Source organism: Myxine glutinosa, chromosome 11 (assembly GCF_964187855.1).
Source record: "Myxine glutinosa chromosome 11, kmMyxGlut1.1, whole genome shotgun sequence".
NCBI lineage: Eukaryota > Metazoa > Chordata > Myxini > Myxiniformes > Myxinidae > Myxine > Myxine glutinosa.
The window spans coordinates 67757915-67775526 of NC_136271.1; the positions used below are offsets into that span (position 1 = coordinate 67757915).

A 17612-nucleotide genomic window follows, 5' to 3' on the forward strand; every position below is an offset into this window, starting at 1 on the left:
AACCAGTGAAGCTGCTTCAATATTTGGCCTTGTCTGTCCATCTGTCAAAAATGAAGAATCTTTCTAACTCACAGTGTTTAATTTGAAAAGGTTCCAAATGCTAATTCTAAAAGGTTCTGAAGGTTAATTGCAAAGGGTAGGGGTAATTCTAGAGGGTTCAAAAAAGTAATTCTAAAGGGTTTCGTTCATTTCTAGGCTTTGCCTATTTCATGTTGCCAAACTGAACCGCTTCCTTCAGACACAGGTGTGATTTATTTACTCTGTCTGCCCGTCTGGCAGTCAAACAATACTGAAAATCATTCAAAAGAAGAAATAATTACTGTTTTTAGGGATGTAATATCGGACACAAACCACAGGCACGAATAACTAATGTAACGTGTTAAATAAGGTGGTGAAAATAACGCTGCATCAACGGCGGTAAACTTACTTTTTTTCTACAGCCTTTGAAATCTTTCTTTCATTTCAATTTAATTATATACTTGAACACTGTAGAATGCAAACCACCTTGTTGTCACTTCCAAAAACCTCCAGTTTAGCAGGACTTGGACAAAATATTACGCCATTTTACGCCACCTCAACCAATCAAATGTGCCGCTTGCGCTGCTCTCATCATTGGGGAATATCGAGATTCATAAAAAATGGTTGCTCGTAGGAAACGCAAAGCAAGAGCTTAAAAGACTCTTGCCATGTCCTTTTTGTCAAGACTGCATGGGGTAACATGTTCCATGAACTAACTAGTTATCTCGTTATGAACTAACTCGTACTGCACAATTAAAGCTGTATATTAAAAGAGTGCTTTACCAAATTTAAGAACGAATGCTTTATCGGGGAGGGTCAAAGGGAAGTTTAGGCCATTCTGTCCATAAGGTAACTTTATAATAGCTACACTTTTACTGCGCTGACAACATTTCTAAACAAAAAAAAGAACATATCCACAGTTGAGTGACCAGGATGGAATCCAAACTGATGGTCGGAGAATAGGCTTTTTGAAAAGAGGAAAGACGACATTGGCACCAATGATTGGATTCCATTATTACCCTCGGTGAGGAGAGCGTAATGCATTTGAGTCCGTTTGTTTGTTACTTTGCAAGAATTTTTTTTTTGCACAAGTACGTTGATCACTCCGGTTTGTGTGTGTGTTTGTTTGTCTGTCCACTTACTTATACTTGCCTACAGGTCACAATTTTAAACTGATCTTCACAAAACTTCACCAAATGGTAATGTTTGTGGTCCGACAAAATCCTATATATTTTTGAGGTAACAATCTTGCCAAAGGTCAACCACTTTTTTCAAACTTCTAAAATCCTCAATTTTCATCCTATTGATATGAAATTTGAATAGGATTTTCATATCAGCTTACTGAAACCAACCACCAACTATTTTCGAGGTCAACAAAGGGGAAATTTCTAAAATTGTCAATTTTTATCCTCAACTTAAAATTTGAAGACGATTTGCATATCTGGTCACTGAATTCAACCCCCAACTATTTTTGAGGTCAACATAGGCCAAAAGGTCAACATAGGCCAAAAGGTCAACATAGGCCAAATTTCTAAAATTGTCAATTTTTATCCGATTCACTTAATTAGAAGACGATTTGCAGATCAGGTCACATAATTCAACCACCAATTATTTGTGAGGTCAAAAGGATGCTCCACCGAGTGCCATTCTACTTGGTTCCCTTTTGCCAAGTGTCGCTCTACGAGTGATTTTTCATCTGTCTGTCTGTCTGTCCGTCTGTCCGCACAGAATAAATATGAATTTCTCTGCAACCGTTGGTCCGATTGACGGGAAATTGTCACCACAGGTGCAACTTCACCTGTATAATTTTTAAAATTATAATTATGCCGTCGTCGGTCACGTGGTTCAGCCTCCATTTTGGAAAAACAGAAAAGATTTGCACCTCTATATCTCCGAAAGCGCTGCATAGAAAAAATTGAGACATGGCTCATTGAAAAGAACTCTCCATGCGTAATAACATGTTAATGATGATGTCATATGTGCCTCCATTATGACGTCATAATTCGACAAGTACAAAACTTCATCCAATCAAGATGAAATTTCTTGAGCGTCATCTAGAGATAAATTGTTAGACGTCATCGGTCACGTGGTTCGGTCGCCATTTTTGTTTTAACACAAAAGCCTTAAAAACCACAGAAAACACATCCTAGTGAGGGTTTGCAATCTCTGATTGCTCTTTCTGGTTTTTATTTTTGTTGAAAGCAAGCTTACTAACCTGTAGTTGGGTGGATCTGTTTTTTCACTTCACATATATGTTTATGCCTCACAAATGTATTTCAAGTAAATTATTTAATGCGGGAAGGAATTACTCTAATTGCATCCTTTTTAAGATGATGTAGAGGCAGGAACTTTGCAGTAATGCTTCTGTGCATCATAAGAAAGGTCATTTTTTCAATAATTAAGCTTTCTGCTAAAAAGGTTTCATATCATATGTCTTTCGCTACTGTTCCCCACAGCCCCATATACCTCATTTCCAATTACATCAATCTTCTGCTGCACCTGTGGTACCCACTGCCGGACAATGGCAAACAACTGTGAGATGGTTGTTGCAGGATCAAACAAAATTTCTTGGCAACCTGGATCACTGGGATCGAAAAAGGCGAACCCTGTAGTGGAACGTGGTGGGGATGAGAATGGAGAAAGAGTTACAAGGTTAAATGATGAACGTATTTTTTGATGGTTTTTTCCCCCATCAATCAATCTTTGTATTCACGACATTGGGATTAAAGTGTTATGGTCATATTTACTGTATTATTATTATTATTACTATTACGAAAACGATACTACTGAAACAATACACTACTGTATTAAGAAACCTGTGCTTAATTTGTCCGAAGCGGTCCGAAGGGTAGGCATAAAGCCGAAGGCCTATAGGTACCATTTTGTTGCAAGAGACGTCACGCCGATGCTTTCGATATTTGATGATCATTTTAACAATCAGTTTGTTTGTGTTTCACACTGAATGAAAAACGTAAAGGTACAGCATGGCGATTGTGATATATGACAGGTTCAATGATAATGTTGCGGATATGGGATTTGCATCCATCCATATCCGCTTGTAAATATTCCCCTATTTCCTCAATACTTCCCAACTATCCCCAATCCCCCATTCCCTAGTCCCATTTTCTGTAAACAACACTCTGTAGACCCGACCTCCCCCTATTTCCCCCATTAAATGTCGTGCCCAGGTTCACCGCATCTCATGTAAGACAACTATAGGACATCTTGCTAGTTATTCTTAGTCTATGTCAGTTAAGGACTCGTTTCCATTAATTCTGACCCTTCGTTGCACTAGAATGTGATTGTATGGCACCGTTATGAAGTTTAGGACCTCCCAATACCTCCCCGCAGCTCTTCCTCACGGTTCAGCAACAACAACAACAACAACAGCAATGGCAGCGGCGTGCACAGGGAGTGCGCGTCCTCACTCCGGCTTGGTTGGTAGGGGGTGTTGGGAGGGCACGAGGCCTTCCCAACGAGCCGCCATCGAACATGTGCTCGACGGGGTTACCAAATAGGGGCTCCCTGTCAGCTCCTCGTCAAGGGCGGAGCCTGGTAACCCCCGCACCCAATGGAAGCGGCGGACCGGCCCCAGGGGGGCGGAGCCAACCAGCCGAGGGCGTGTCACTCCCCGCTGAGCATGCGCAGGAAGAGGGAGGTGATGTCAGATGCGCGCTGAGCTTGGAGCAAGCAAGACATACCCTCCGAGCGCTGTGAGGCCTCCCCGCATCTCTGGACTGGACCGTGCTTTATCCTGTCCCCGAGCCAAGGTGCACCTTGTGCTATCGACTGCCTGTCCCTTCCTGCCATCAATCCCTGTGTAAGTCAGCCTTGTTCCGTTTGTCTGTGGTCTGTCTGGGATAAGATAAGATTGTATTTAAGTGCCCATCTCTTCTGTGTCTTTTACCTCACTCTGCCGTGTAATCTACCCCCTTTTCTCCACCACTGTAATTATACCCTCCTCCGGAGGTCTTGAGAACTGTACCCCTGGCGTCGTTTCATCTATCCCAGTCGTTGTGTCCTTTCCATCATTGATTTAGCATAGCGCGATTTGGTCAACATCTGGGTGGAATCGGGGTCTAGCCGGGGAATAACTGTTCGGTCGCGGTCATACCAACCGCTCGGTCAAAAATAACATCTAAACCGCGTCCGTAACAATTGGTGTCGAGGAGTGAGATTCGAGGCCCGAACCAAATTTTAAAAAAACATCTAGAAAAAAATTTGGTCAAAATTATAAAGTCACCGAAATTTGATTTTGTTTTACAAAAAAAAAACCCGAATTTTGAAAGTCGCGCTATGGCAGATCAAGACGGCTGGGTTCCGGTAGAGGAGAGTGAGGCAGGGTCGATCCAGGACCAAATTGAGGGACATGAGGAGAGCGAAGCAGTGAGGGCGGCAGGTTCGCAAAATCGCGTCCTCGTGCACGAGGTTACGGGCGCGCAAAATGGCGCCTCGCAGATGGCTACGGCGGCCGCGCCCGCTGCACAAGTGGGAGGGATTGACATGCAGGCCCTCATTGCGCAGCTACAGGCAGCTGTACAGATGAGTATGGGGAGCCAAATTAAGCGACTGGGTGAGCGATTGGAGGGCCAAATGGGGGTAATGAGGGACGAAGCGAGGGGTACCGGTGAGGGATTAGACAAGAAATTTGAGGGATTAGGCAAGAAATTTGAGGGATTAGACAAGAAATTTGAGGGGTTAGACAATGGGATAGAAGGGGTGAAACATGGGTTAACGGGGGTAGAAAACAGAATGGCCGCTCAAGAGAATCAAATGGAAGGGATGAAAAAGGGGTTAGAGGGGTTAGAAACTAGTATGGAAGGCAAATTGAGGGACATGAGGGACCAAGCGGAAAGGGAAGTTAAACAAATGGGGCAGCAGATAGAGGGGGTCAGAATGGGGGTAGAAACTAAATTGGATGCTCACAGGGAGGAAATGGAGCAGATGAGGGTGGCATCTGGGCAGGAGATGCAAGTGATGGGAGAAGAGATCAGAAGAGGTGTGAGTGAGGTCGGAGGAGTGCGCGAGGAGGTGAGGCACTGTAAGGAGCGCATGGAGAAGGAGGTGAGAAAGGGGACTGTAAAATTGCAAGGTGGTATAGAGGAGTTGACGCTGGGAGTAGAACAACTGACAGTGGGACAAAAGGAGTTGGGGGACCAGGTAAAGAAGAACACAGTGGTAATAGAGGGTTTAAAATCGACACAGAAGGAGATGAAAAAGGACGTAGGGGTAATTAAAAAAGAGTGTCAGACGGTACATGAGGACCTGACGAGGAAAATGAACAAGGTGGTAGAGGTGATGGAGGTTAAAGAGCGGGAGGTGCGGGAGCACATAGAAAAAAATAAGGTGGAGTTAGAGGAAGAACTTAAGGGGGCGCACGAGGAGATGAAGGAGGTGAAGCAGAAATTAGAAGAAGTGGAAGAAGGGGTGAGCGAAATTAAGAAGCGACGGAGAGAGGATAAGAAAGAGATAAAGGAGGAAGTAAAAGAATTGGTCCAAAGTCTGTGTTCGGATCGTGATGAGGTGCTCATTAACCGGATGAGGGATTCGCAGGTGACGGAGGAGAAGCGAAGAGAAAGAGGACCCGGTGTAAGTGGTGACCAATATGGTCGTGCGTATGATGCGCCAGGTGATTTAATAAGCTTGGGGGTCGAGATGGACCCGGATGTTCGTGAGAGGCCAAGAGTGAGGTGTATGGCTGGTCCGGAGTGTATGGAACGAGGGTGCGAGCGAGAGGGTCCGGTGATGGGAGAGGTGCGAGGTGTGAGTGAGCAAGGTTGTGGTGGTATGGAATGGGTAGCGGGTTGCGGAAGCGTGACCCATGCATCGACACCAACAGGGGTAGTTTTTAGAGGGACAGGGGAGGCACGGGAGCCCCTTGGGGGTAATGTACTGTGGGGGCCCGGCCGGTTTGGCCCCGCGCTGACCCCGCAAGGGGCGACGCACGGGGTCCGGCAGGCGGGCAACGACTCACATACGAGGTGGTCCCACAAGGTCCCACTCGCGCCGTATGACGGTGGGTAAGGGTGGCATCCCTGCCACCCTTCCCATGATGGGGGCAGATGCGCTATAGATTATGGGGTGTATGGCAGTGAAAACTAGCCCGGGTGGGTTAGGATATTGTGTGTAGGGATCTAGCGAAGATGACATTAGGTAACGTTAAGGTTAGTTAGTGACAAGGATACCTGTAGAGGGGACGCAGGTAGATTAGAGTGGATGATAATGACGAGGGAGCGCAATAGTTAAAGGGACGACTGGGAAGCGCAAGTTTCAGAGGGGAGTAGTTAGATGAGATGATGCTGTGTGAGAACTGGACAGGTGTGTGGAGCAGTGTATGAGTAGTGAGTGTTGTGGTTCAGCGCGAATGCGCTTGGGGGAGAGAAGGGTGCAGGCGGCACCAAGTATGAGAGCACAGGTGTGCAAGTGCAGGTGTGTGGAATATATGGAGCAGAGAATGAGTGGTGTGGAGAGAGTTGGAGTAAGTGGTACGGAGTGGTGTGCATGGTGCGAAGGTGTGGATGGGGGAAGAGTGGACCCCTTTTCACGAGTACCCGGGGAGGGTAGTTTAAAGAATAGTTAGAAGGTATAGGTAAATTGTGGTTGGATATTGGCATTTGTGGTGCGGTTGCAGAATGGTATTGTGGATGGGTGCATTGGTGTGGTGAAATTGGCTGGTCGTGTGGCCTGTTAGTATGAGTGTGAATGGTTGGACACTCCGCCACTGTTAGATGTCGGCCAGGTGAGGCCGCAGGTGGGCTCTGGGAGCCGTTGGTGTCAGTGGGTGCCTGAGGATCCCGGGTGTGGATCGGGCAGCCCGTGCCAGAGAGGGCACTGAGGGGGTGAGAGTGCGAGAGGGCCTTCCCCAGTTAGTTAGGTTAGGGTGAGGAGCAGGTGAGCTCGGTAGGCAACAACAGTGGTGGAGGTGTGCAGGTGGGCGGACCAGCTGGGAGCGTCACACAACCCAGCCACCGAAATTGTGCGGGGGCGCCGAGTGTTGAATCGGGGGAGTGAGACCCCAAATTGAGAAGCACCACAGTTTGGTCAATGGGAATTGGTTTTTAGAACCCATAGTGTAAGTTGGCCAATGGATTGGCAGGGAAAGACCCCGGGTAATGTAAAGTTGTTAAAGTCATTTAGGAAATAGTTAGGATTGATGAACCTGTCGCACCATACGCAGCCACTTACGTGAGGTGGTGATGATGACTCCACACCTGTGTTCCTTTGTTCTGTGTTGCAGGAAAGGAGAATTGCTGTGTGGATTTGTGAGACGCATCACGACGTGGATGAGACATTGGGGTGATTCCATCTCTCCCTCCTTAGGAGGGACTGATGATGAATTGGTGATGGCAAATGTTGATGTTGAGTTGGAGATGGCAAATTTTGATGAGAGTTGGAAATGGCAAATTTGATTGGTTAGGAGGGAGAGAAGACGAATTTGGTTTATGGGAGGAACGGGGAAGACAGTAGGGGACGTTTGTTGATGTGTAAAGTAGATGTTTATGGGTAGTGTTGTGTTTTGTGGATACAGTAAGGGGTAAGGGAGGGGCAATGTAGGTTACCTGGTGGGGGGCGGGGGGGGGCGTATGGTAGGAACGTACCTGTCTCACCTGGTTCCCATGTGCCCCCAGTGTGCATTACCTTGAATTGCGTGCACTTTTGCGCCCTTACCACCTTACTCACTTGTCTTCTTTTGTCTCCCACCTCCGAGGATCTGGCTTTGGGGCAGAGAGAGAGGAGAGAGAGGTGCTGGCTCCGCAGTTGTGGGCCTGTACTTCCGCTGCTTGCTGCCTGGATCGATACACCATATGGACCGCAATTTTTGTGGCCGCCCACAATGGACCGCAGTTCTTTTGCGGTCAAGCACCACCCGTGGATGGACCTCTGGGTCAACGTGGCACCTATGCCATACAGGTGAACCACTTTTAGTTGCCCCCCTGACGGCCACAATTAAGAAATGGACGCGGTTGGCGCCTTTCTTTATTTCTAAAGAAGCCAGAAGGCCAAGTGCACTCCAAGAAGGCAAGACCAGCGGCAGAACATCGGCCGGCTGCGACACCACCGCTGACCATGGACACTTGATTGTGCATGGTTATTGAACACTTTATTGGTGCACCGGATGGTGCTGACTGTGCGTATGGGGTGGTGCTTTTGGTGCTTGGACGGGGTGCTCTGCACATTATTAAAGGCCGTAGGGCCACAGGGCACTCGTGGGTTGGTGTATCGATGCTGGCATGCGTGCTCTCCCTATGCATAACATCTGCATGTGTTCCTCAAAGAACAGGTCCTGGATCGTAGTGTAAATATCAGTGTTGTATAAATAATGCTCCCTACCGGCTGTATGTTTAGTTTGAGGATGCTTTCCGCGATTCGGTTATCCTGTGGGTGTGTTTCTGTTAGGAGAAGGGTGCAACGTCGCAGGGGGACATATTTACTCATTTGTGAACATCTGTAAAACTGTCGCACTCAGGGTTGAGTTAATAGTAGAGGGAACTACATCTGAGTGCCACACTAAAGTAGGTAAAAATTTATCGGGTCGGCACGCCCCGAGGTAGAGAAGGGTGCAATGTTGCGGATATGGGATTTGCATCCATCCATATCCGCTTGTAAATATTCCCCTATTTCCTCAATACTTCCCAACTATCCCCAATCCCCCATTCCCTAGTCCCATTTTCTGTAAACAACACTCTGTAGACCCGACCTCCCCCTATTTCCCCCATTAAATGTCGTGCCCAGGTTCACCGCATCTCATGTAAGACAACTATAGGACATCTTGCTAGTTATTCTTAGTCTATGTCAGTTAAGGACTCGTTTCCATTAATTCTGACCCTTCGTTGCACCAGAATGTGATTGTATGGCACCGTTATGAAGTTTAGGACCTCCCAATACCTCCCCGCAGCTCTTCCTCACGGTTCAGCAACAACAACAACAACAACAGCAATGGCAGCGGCGTGCACAGGGAGTGCGCGTCCTCACTCCGGCTTGGTTGGTAGGGGGTGTTGGGAGGGCACGAGGCCTTCCCAACGAGCCGCCATCGAACATGTGCTCGACGGGGTTACCAAATAGGGGCTCCCTGTCAGCTCCTCGTCAAGGGCGGAGCCTGGTAACCCCCGCACCCAATGGAAGCGGCGGACCGGCCCCAGGGGGGCGGAGCCAACCAGCCGAGGGCGTGTCACTCCCCGCTGAGCATGCGCAGGAAGAGGGAGGTGACGTCAGATGCGCGCTGAGCTTGGAGCAAGCAAGACGTACCCTCCGAGCGCTGTGAGGCCTCCCCGCATCTCTGGACTGGACCGTGCTTTATCCTGTCCCCGAGCCAAGGTGCACCTTGTGCTATCGACTGCCTGTCCCTTCCTGCCATCAATCCCTGTGTAAGTCAGCCTTGTTCCGTTTGTCTGTGGTCTGTCTGGGATAAGATAAGATTGTATTTAAGTGCCCATCTCTTCTGTGTCTTTTACCTCACTCTGCCGTGTAATCTACCCCCTTTTCTCCACCACTGTAATTATACCCTCCTCCGGAGGTCTTGAGAACTGTACCCCTGGCGTCGTTTCATCTATCCCAGTCGTTGTGTCCTTTCCATCATTGATTTAGCATAGCGCGATTTGGTCAACGTCTGGGTGGAATCGGGGTCTAGCCGGGGAATAACTGTTCGGTCGCGGTCATACCAACCGCTCGGTCAAAAATAACATCTAAACCGCGTCCGTAACAATATGTTCAGCCTGAACGACATAGAAATCAAAATACCGAGTGTGGAGAGTCAGCCGCCGTAATGCCGAAATGACATCAGATATAATCACACTACCTTGTCATGTGACCAGATCCTCAGCTATGATTGGTATATGTTTGAGGGGACATACAGTCACGTGAAAAAGTAAGTACACCCCGCGTAAAGTTTTGACTTTTTCAACATATTTCAACATGCAGCTATTTGATCTTCATTTCAACAATATTGATAGATAAAGGTGATATAATACAACAAATATCATGAAACATTTACATTTTGTAGTCCATTGTATAATTTAAATAAACATAAATGCAAATTTCGCATGTGGAAAAAGTAAGTACACCCTTGGCTGTAATAGGTGGTATTGCCCTTTGGCAGAAACAACCTCAAGTAGGCGTTTCTTATAACTGTCTACCAGTCTCTGACATCGACTGGGAAAATTTTTTGCCCACTCCTCCATGCACAATTCTTTCAGCTGTGCGATGTTTGAGGGGTTTCTTGCATACACAGCTCGTTTCAAATCCCCCCACAACATCTCGATGGGATTTAGATCCGGGCTTTGACTTGGCCATTCCAGAACCCTCCATTTCTTTCTTTTCAGCCATTCCTTGGTGGATTTACTGGTATGTTTAGGTTCATTGTCATGTTGCAAGGTCCACCTTCAGTTGAGCTTCAACTTTCCGACAGATGGCCTCACATTATCCTCAAGCACCCTCTGGTACAATGAAGAATTCATAGTGGATTCTATGATGGTGAGCTGCCCAGGCCCTGATGCAGCAAAGCTGCCCCAAACCACAATATTTCCACCACCATGCTTTACAGTTGGTATCAGGTTCTTGTGGTCAAATGCTGTCTTTGATTTTTGCCAAACATGTCTTCTGGTACTGTGGCCAAATAGCTCTACCTTAGACTCATCTGTCCAGAGCACATTGTTCCAGAAGTGCTGGTCTTTGCCTAGGTGTTCATTGGCAAACTTTAGTCTTGCCCTGATGTTCTTTCTGGACAGCAAAGGTTTCCTCCTGGCACACCTCCCATGCAGATCAAATTTCTGCAGCCTCTTTCTAATGGTAGACTCGTGCACTTTGACATGAACAGTGGCAAGAGCTACCTGTAGGTCCCGTGATGACATTCTGGGGTTCTTAGAGACTTCTTTCAGCATCTTGCGGTCTGCTCTCGGGCTGAACCTGCTGGGGCGGCCTGGCCTGAACAAGTTGGCAGTTGTTTGGAATCTTCTCCACTTGTAGATGATCTACCGGACAGTCGAATGATTGATTTCAAATTGTGTGGAGATCTTTTTAAATCCCTTCCCAGACCCGTAGGCATCGATAACCTTCTTTCTGAAGGCCTCAGAGAGCTCTTTTGATCTAGGCACGGTGACGCCGCACACTTCAACAAAAACGAGCAAACCAAACTAAATGTCTGAGGTTTAAATAAGACAGGTTCCTACAAGATCCTCTCTAACGATGTTCTAATCATTTGCACCTGAGCTGGTGCACCTGATTCTAATTTTAGGTATTTGAAGTAGTGATAAATGTAAGGGTGTACTTACTTTTTCCACATGCGAAATTTCCATTTTTGTTTATTTAAACTATACAATACAACAACACAACAACATGCATTTTAAGGCCATTTTCCCTGCTAGAGTGGGGGTTAGCCTTGCGGTCCCCATGACAATCTTCTCCATATTGCCCTATTTTCTGCATCTCTCCTTGTTAACCCCCTTGCCCTCATTTCTTCTTCCACCATCTTTAGCCAAGTCTTTCTCGGTCTTCCCCGTCCTCTACTTCCTTCTACATTCATTTCCATCACTCTTCTCAACCAGTCACTTTCATCCTTCCTCAACACATGACCAAACCATCTCAACCTGTTCCTCTTCACAACATCAATCACAGACTCTATTTCCATCATTTTTCGCAAACATCTTTTGTCTTCCTCTCTCTCAACGATACTCCGCACATCCATTAAACCATTCGCATTTCCACCCTTTCCAACCTTCGTTGCTGCTCTTCGTGTCTCGCTCATGTCTCGCTCCCATAAATCATAACACTTCTCACACATGCAGCATACACCTTTCCGTTCAGCTTCAACGACACTCCCCTCCTCATCAGCACGCCACTCAGTTCCCGAAATTTCTTCCATGCACATCTCACTCGAGCAACCGTTGCCGAGTCTGATCCACCTTCTCCATTCAGCATGTCTCCGAGGTAGCAAAATGTTTTCACACCTTCCAGCTTCACGCCATCTCCAAGATCCAACTCAACATTTCCTCCATCTGCAGCTCCCTCTGTGCACACCTTACATTTGAATGTAGCTGCCACACTGGTTAATGACCCTCTCAGACCACTACATTTTTGATGAACCCACTCAGCGCACATTGTACATTGAATGGAGTTCACTCCGACACCCTTCCTGCACACAGCACATGGCCACTTCCCAGTTCTTTCCACCTCACCACATGCTTTACCACTTGCCATCACCTTCGTCTTTCCGATATTCACCTTCAGACCTTTTGTCTCCATACATTCCTTCCACTTGTTCATCTTTTCCTTCAGTCCATCCACACTTTCCGCAATCAACACCAGATCATCTGCATACAACAACTCCCACGGTAAACCCTCCTTTACATTCTGAGCCAGCACCTCCATCACAGCTACAAATAGTAGTGGACTTAGTACCCCTGATAACTAACCCTAACCCCTGATGCACTCCCACCTTCACCTCAAACTCACCACTGTTCCCGTCCTTCGTCCTTACAGCTGTGAGCGCTCTTTTGTACATTGCCATCACTACTCTGATCAACCATTCCTCCACTCCTAACTTCCTCATTGCCCATGTCAATACTTTGCGTGGAACCCTATCGAATGCTTTCTCCAGATCAACAAACCCAAGAAACAACTTCTTCCTCTTCTCCATGTAATTCTCCTGCAACTGCCTCACAATAAAAAGCGCTTCTGTCGTTCCTCTTCCTGGCATAATTCCAAACTGCATTTCGTCGATCTTCACTTTCTTCCTTATCCTCCTCTCCAACACCCTTTCCAATACCTTCATTCCATGCTCCAATAACGTTATCACTCGGTACGAGCCACACTCTAGAGGGTCACCTTTCCCCTTGTATAGAGGGACGAGGGTACTCAGTTCCCAATCCACCGGAATGCGGCCTTCTTTCACCGCCAGATTACAGATCTCTGTCATTCTCTTCACACCCCAACTTCCTGCTGCCTTCAACATATCTCCCACAACTCCCGTCGGCCCTCCCGCTTTTCTACTCTTCATTGCTTTTATCGCTTCCTCAACTTCCTTTATGTTATCTTCTCTGCCGGTCCTAAAACTGGGTTACTCTCTATGTTGCCATCCCATTCATTCTCTGTATTCAACAGCATTTCCATATATCTTTTCCATCTTCCTTTAATTCCATCTGGGTCCACAACGATTTGTCCCACTTCATCCTTCAAGCAACTCACCCCCATCACATCACACCTCTCTTTCGCTATCTGCTTTGCAATCCTGAATACTGCTCTCTGACCCTCTTCCGAATCCAAGCGTTCTCCGAACATTTTCCTACATGCCTCCTGCGCCTTTGCTACCTCTTTCTTTGCTGCCTTCTTGGCTGCCTTTTAACTTTCATGCTCTGCTGTTTCTGCTCCCGTACCCTTCGCCTTCTGCCACTCCTTGAACTTCTTCCTCTTCTCGTCAATCCTCTTTCCAACTTCATCATCCCACCACCATGTTTCAGAGTGCCTCGGTGGTCCTTTTGTCCATCCACATACCTCACCAACGGCTCCCAACAGACTAGCTTTCATTGACATCCAACCACTTTCAAGCTCAACCACATCATCCTCTACCCTACTCAGCCTCTCTTTTAATGCCTCCCTTTCTGTCACCTCTTTCAACCTCCACACCTTCATTCTCGGTTGGTACTTCACCCGCCGAGCTCTCCTCGCACCTTTCACCCTTATGTCGCAGACAACCAAGTGGTGCTGTGAAGCAGCCTCCTCCCCCGGGATCACCTTTGTGTCCCGGAGGTGCCCCCTATCTCGCCTACGCACCATCAGGTAGTCAACGGTTGTCGTCGACCCACCTGATGTGTATGTACCAAGCTTATTATCCTCTTTCTGGAAGTGAGTATTACAAATCAACAAATCAGCTCCATCAGCAAACTCCAAAATCCTTTCACCTTCTCCATTTCTCACACCATATCTGTAACCCCCATGAACTCCCTCAAAACCATCCATACTCCGTCCCACATGTCCATTTAGGTCTCCTCCTCCCACAACAACTTCCTCATCTTTCACGTTTTCCATCAGCTTCTCTATCGCACACCAGAAAACTATACAATGGACTACAAAATGTAAAAGTTTCATGATATTTGTTATATTATATCACCTTTATCTATCAATATTGTTGAAATGAAGATCAAATATCTGTATGTTGAAATATGTTGAAAAAGTCAAAACTTTACATGGGGTGTACTTACTTTTTCACGTGACTGTACATACAAACATACAGATGGACAAACACTTGTTACGGTCTGTGACCTTTCTTTTCTTCTTCCTTCCCCCTCCTCCCCCTGTGAGTTAGACCAAGTGGTTTGGTCCATGGGTATAAAGCCTGTGGCTGTGGGGCAGGGGAGGGGCCAGGAAGGTGATTCAGAGGAGAGGCTGGCCATTTTGGAGGAAGGCTCATGGCGGAGTGCCTTTTCGTGTGTGGAGTTTTCAGCGGAAATGTCTCCACCTGAAGGTTGTGCCGGATCAACCCCTGCGGCCACATCTGTACCTGAAGGTTGACTTTGATTAAACCCTTGCTACTGCTGGGCCTGCATTGGGCCCTACTGTTGGGGCCTGCATTGGGGCCTACCGCTGTGCCTGCATTGGAGCCAACCACTGGGCCTGCACTGGGGCCTACTGCTGGGCCTGCATTTGGGTCTACTGTGGGCTGGCCTTGGGGCCTACTGCTGGGCCTGCCTTGAATGCAGTGCTTATTTCGAACTCTTGCTGCAGCTCCTCCAGTTCGGATCCCCTAACCTGGCCTTGAGTTGATACTGGAGGATCCATCACCACTCACTTCCGCATCGTCTGGGTCTCTCCTCTTCAGACCTCTTCAGGACCACCAGACTGTTGGTCCTCCCTTGGGACTGACTACACAAATAGCACACTGCAGCCCTGGCTGCCTACTCCGTCCCTCTCGTGCTTCCCTAATCCGGTTTTTCCCTCTCTCCCATCTTTGTTTCCTTTTTCTTTATGTGTAGAAATAGAATTTCAGTGTGATGATCTATAAATAAAGCCGGTGTGATTGAATATTTAGCTTGGTGTGCTTCAGGCTGTAACACACTGTTCTAGATGGCTTTAAAGAAAAATGTGTATTTTTTAATGTTTATTTTGTCAATCAGTCCACAGCCCCCATCCAAGCTGGTCTCGAGCTTCCCTCTCCCTTTCTCCGGTTCAGTCCGTCGTAATCCTGGGTTCGTCTCAGAGCCCTTCTTGTGGGAGGGAGTCCTGCTTTGGAAAGTCGTCTGTCCCAGCACTGTGCGCTGCTTAGGGTCGCCTTTCTCAGTGTGCATGAACAGGATGTGTGAGTGAGACCACGCAGTGAGGGGACATGCTGCGTGAGTAAATACCTGTAAATACGTGTGATTTTTAATGCATGCTTGAAACAAGAACCTGTCTTGACTCATCCGGTTTATCCCGACAGTGGCACATGGCAACTGAACGATCGGTTGATCAAGATAAGTATGCAGCACGTGACTTGTTACTGCTTGGCCAATCAATTGTGATGAGTGTCGCTGTCGGCATGTCACATGACTGTCGGCATGATACCCGCTCATAACAGTAACCTCCCTGTTAACGGTACGAGGTATGAGGTTGACGGTACGAAAGGCGATCATGGTCGTTTAACAAGTCGTGCCATCTGAAGTTATCCGGGGCTGACGACCACACAATATATATATATATATATACTGCCTTTGTTAAATTTTACTTGAGAATAATAAATATTTGAATGTCACTGCATTATATTCTCATCATTCCATAGCCTTAGCCTAAAGAAGCTTCCACCACAAGGCAGTGGGGATCTGTTACCCTGGACGAGGAGCCCATAACCAGGTACTGTCAGCCAGAGCCAGCTGAGCCCAGGACTCGTGTCGCATAGGGCAGGGACGTCACTCCCTGAGGTAGCTGAAAAACAGCTACCCTACTACCACCTGTAGGTCAGCCTGGGCAGCATTACATCGTGGATACATGTGCCCAAGAAAGTCATTGGTGGCACCAATTTAAACGCCATTGCGCAGCATCTGCAGACAGCTGTGTTCACTTTGGACGTCCAGGGCAGCCGTCATCATTCCGAGGACCTGGCCAGTCTACTGCGCCGATGGGCGAAGCGACGACTCACACAATCATCATCATTCTCAGCAGTGGTTTGAGGAGTGACATTGGTGTACAAGGCTAAGAGGCCTTTCGGTAATGAAATTGCAAAGGTGTACAGTAACTGATTCCACTGACAAGGAGTCAGCGGCTGCGTCACCCTCTGCTGATCCAAAGTTGATTAGCTTGCTGGTCTGAGAAACAGAACCTCTTTCAACCCTAGCAAGTCAAATAGTCTCACCCTGTCTTTCCTGAAGGATCGTCAAATGGACACACCGACATATTTCCACGACAATGCAATGGAAAAGGTTAGTATATTGAACTTCTAGGCCCCACTATGATATATGAGCCATGACCTTACAATTTAGCAAAGGTGGCCTGCAGGGCAACCGCAAAATCAAAGCTACTTATTGCCAACACTCTACAGGGCCTTTATCTGTAGCTGAATGGAGTACTGCTCTCCCCTAATGCCTGGCACACCAGCATCAAATGTCTCCTGGATTTGGTGAAATCTACAGCTCTCAACCGTGCTGGCATCTCTTGCATGGAGGCTGAAGCACAAGACATGTTGCTCTCACATTGCAATCAGGTCAGCGAACACTGTTTTTAGCTCACCAGGAACGAAGTTCAGGGGAGCTTATGCGATGGCGCGTTGTCCGTCCGTCCGTCTGTAAACACTTGAAACTTCTTCTCCGAAACCGCTGATGGGATTGCGATAAAAATTGGCATAAATGATATTTGTTGCGTTGTGACTAAAGTTTGTTCACAGCATTAAAAAAAAATTGGGGATTAAGGGGGTTTACCGGGGGTCAAAGTGGATCCAGATTTGATCACCTAAAATAGGAATTTGCTTTTTCCTCTGAAACTACACACACTGTTTCGATTAAACCTAACTACAACCTTCACCACCCGTGATGTACCGAAGTTTGTTCACAAAATTTAAAAAATCTGCCCCTTTGGGGATCTACGGGGGTTGCCCCCCAAAATAGGTGTTTGCTTTTTTTTCAGAAACTACACATGCAATTCTGATGAAACTTGACCACAACCTTAATCCAAAGTAAAAATCCTTAATCCAAAGTGTTGTACCAAAGTTTGTTCTTGGCATTTAAAACAATCGGGGTCTAAGGTGGTCTATGGGGGGCTTGCCCCCCAAAATAGGTATTTGCTTTTTTCTCAGAACCTACACAAACAATGTTGATGAAACGTCACCACAACCTTCATAATTCGTGATGTACCAATGTTTGTTCAAGGCATTGCAAAAATTGGGATTTGAGGAGGTACACAGGGTGGGAGGGGAGGGGGGGTGGGGGGGGGCGGCTGGGCGTTCCATTATCTTGGATTTGTTTTTTTTTGTTTTTTTTTGTATACAAGGTCGAGGCTCGTGTAAGAGCTAACATTAATCACACAAAAAGTCAAACCACCACATAAAACATATAAGGGGAGCGGTAGACAAGATGGGGAGAGAGGGGGAAGGACACAAACACAACATTTGAGAGCAGGGACATCGAGAGAACTGTGGG

The 17612-nt window shown here is 47.1% G+C and overlaps 2 protein-coding genes across 3 annotated transcripts in view; both read right to left on the reverse strand.

Annotated features, from left to right (window-relative positions):
• CLIP3 (CAP-Gly domain containing linker protein 3) overlaps nucleotides 1–17612 on the reverse strand; it is a 40866-nt gene that overhangs the window by 22367 nt on the left and 887 nt on the right. Inside the window, exon 2 of one of the 2 annotated variants that reach the window (XM_068130793.2) lies at nucleotides 2485–2624. The exons of the other annotated variant lie outside the window; for it this stretch is intronic. Within the exon in view, the coding sequence (XP_067986894.1) occupies nucleotides 2485–2624 (140 nt within the window). The remainder of the gene's footprint in view (nucleotides 1–2484; nucleotides 2625–17612) is intronic. 2 annotated transcript variants of the gene reach the window in all.
• Nucleotides 2584–17612, reverse strand: part of NDUFAF5 (NADH:ubiquinone oxidoreductase complex assembly factor 5) — a 78617-nt gene continuing 63588 nt past the window's right edge. The window contains exon 12 of the mRNA XM_068130804.2: nucleotides 2584–2624. The gene's annotated coding sequence lies outside the window, so the exon portion shown is untranslated. The remainder of the gene's footprint in view (nucleotides 2625–17612) is intronic.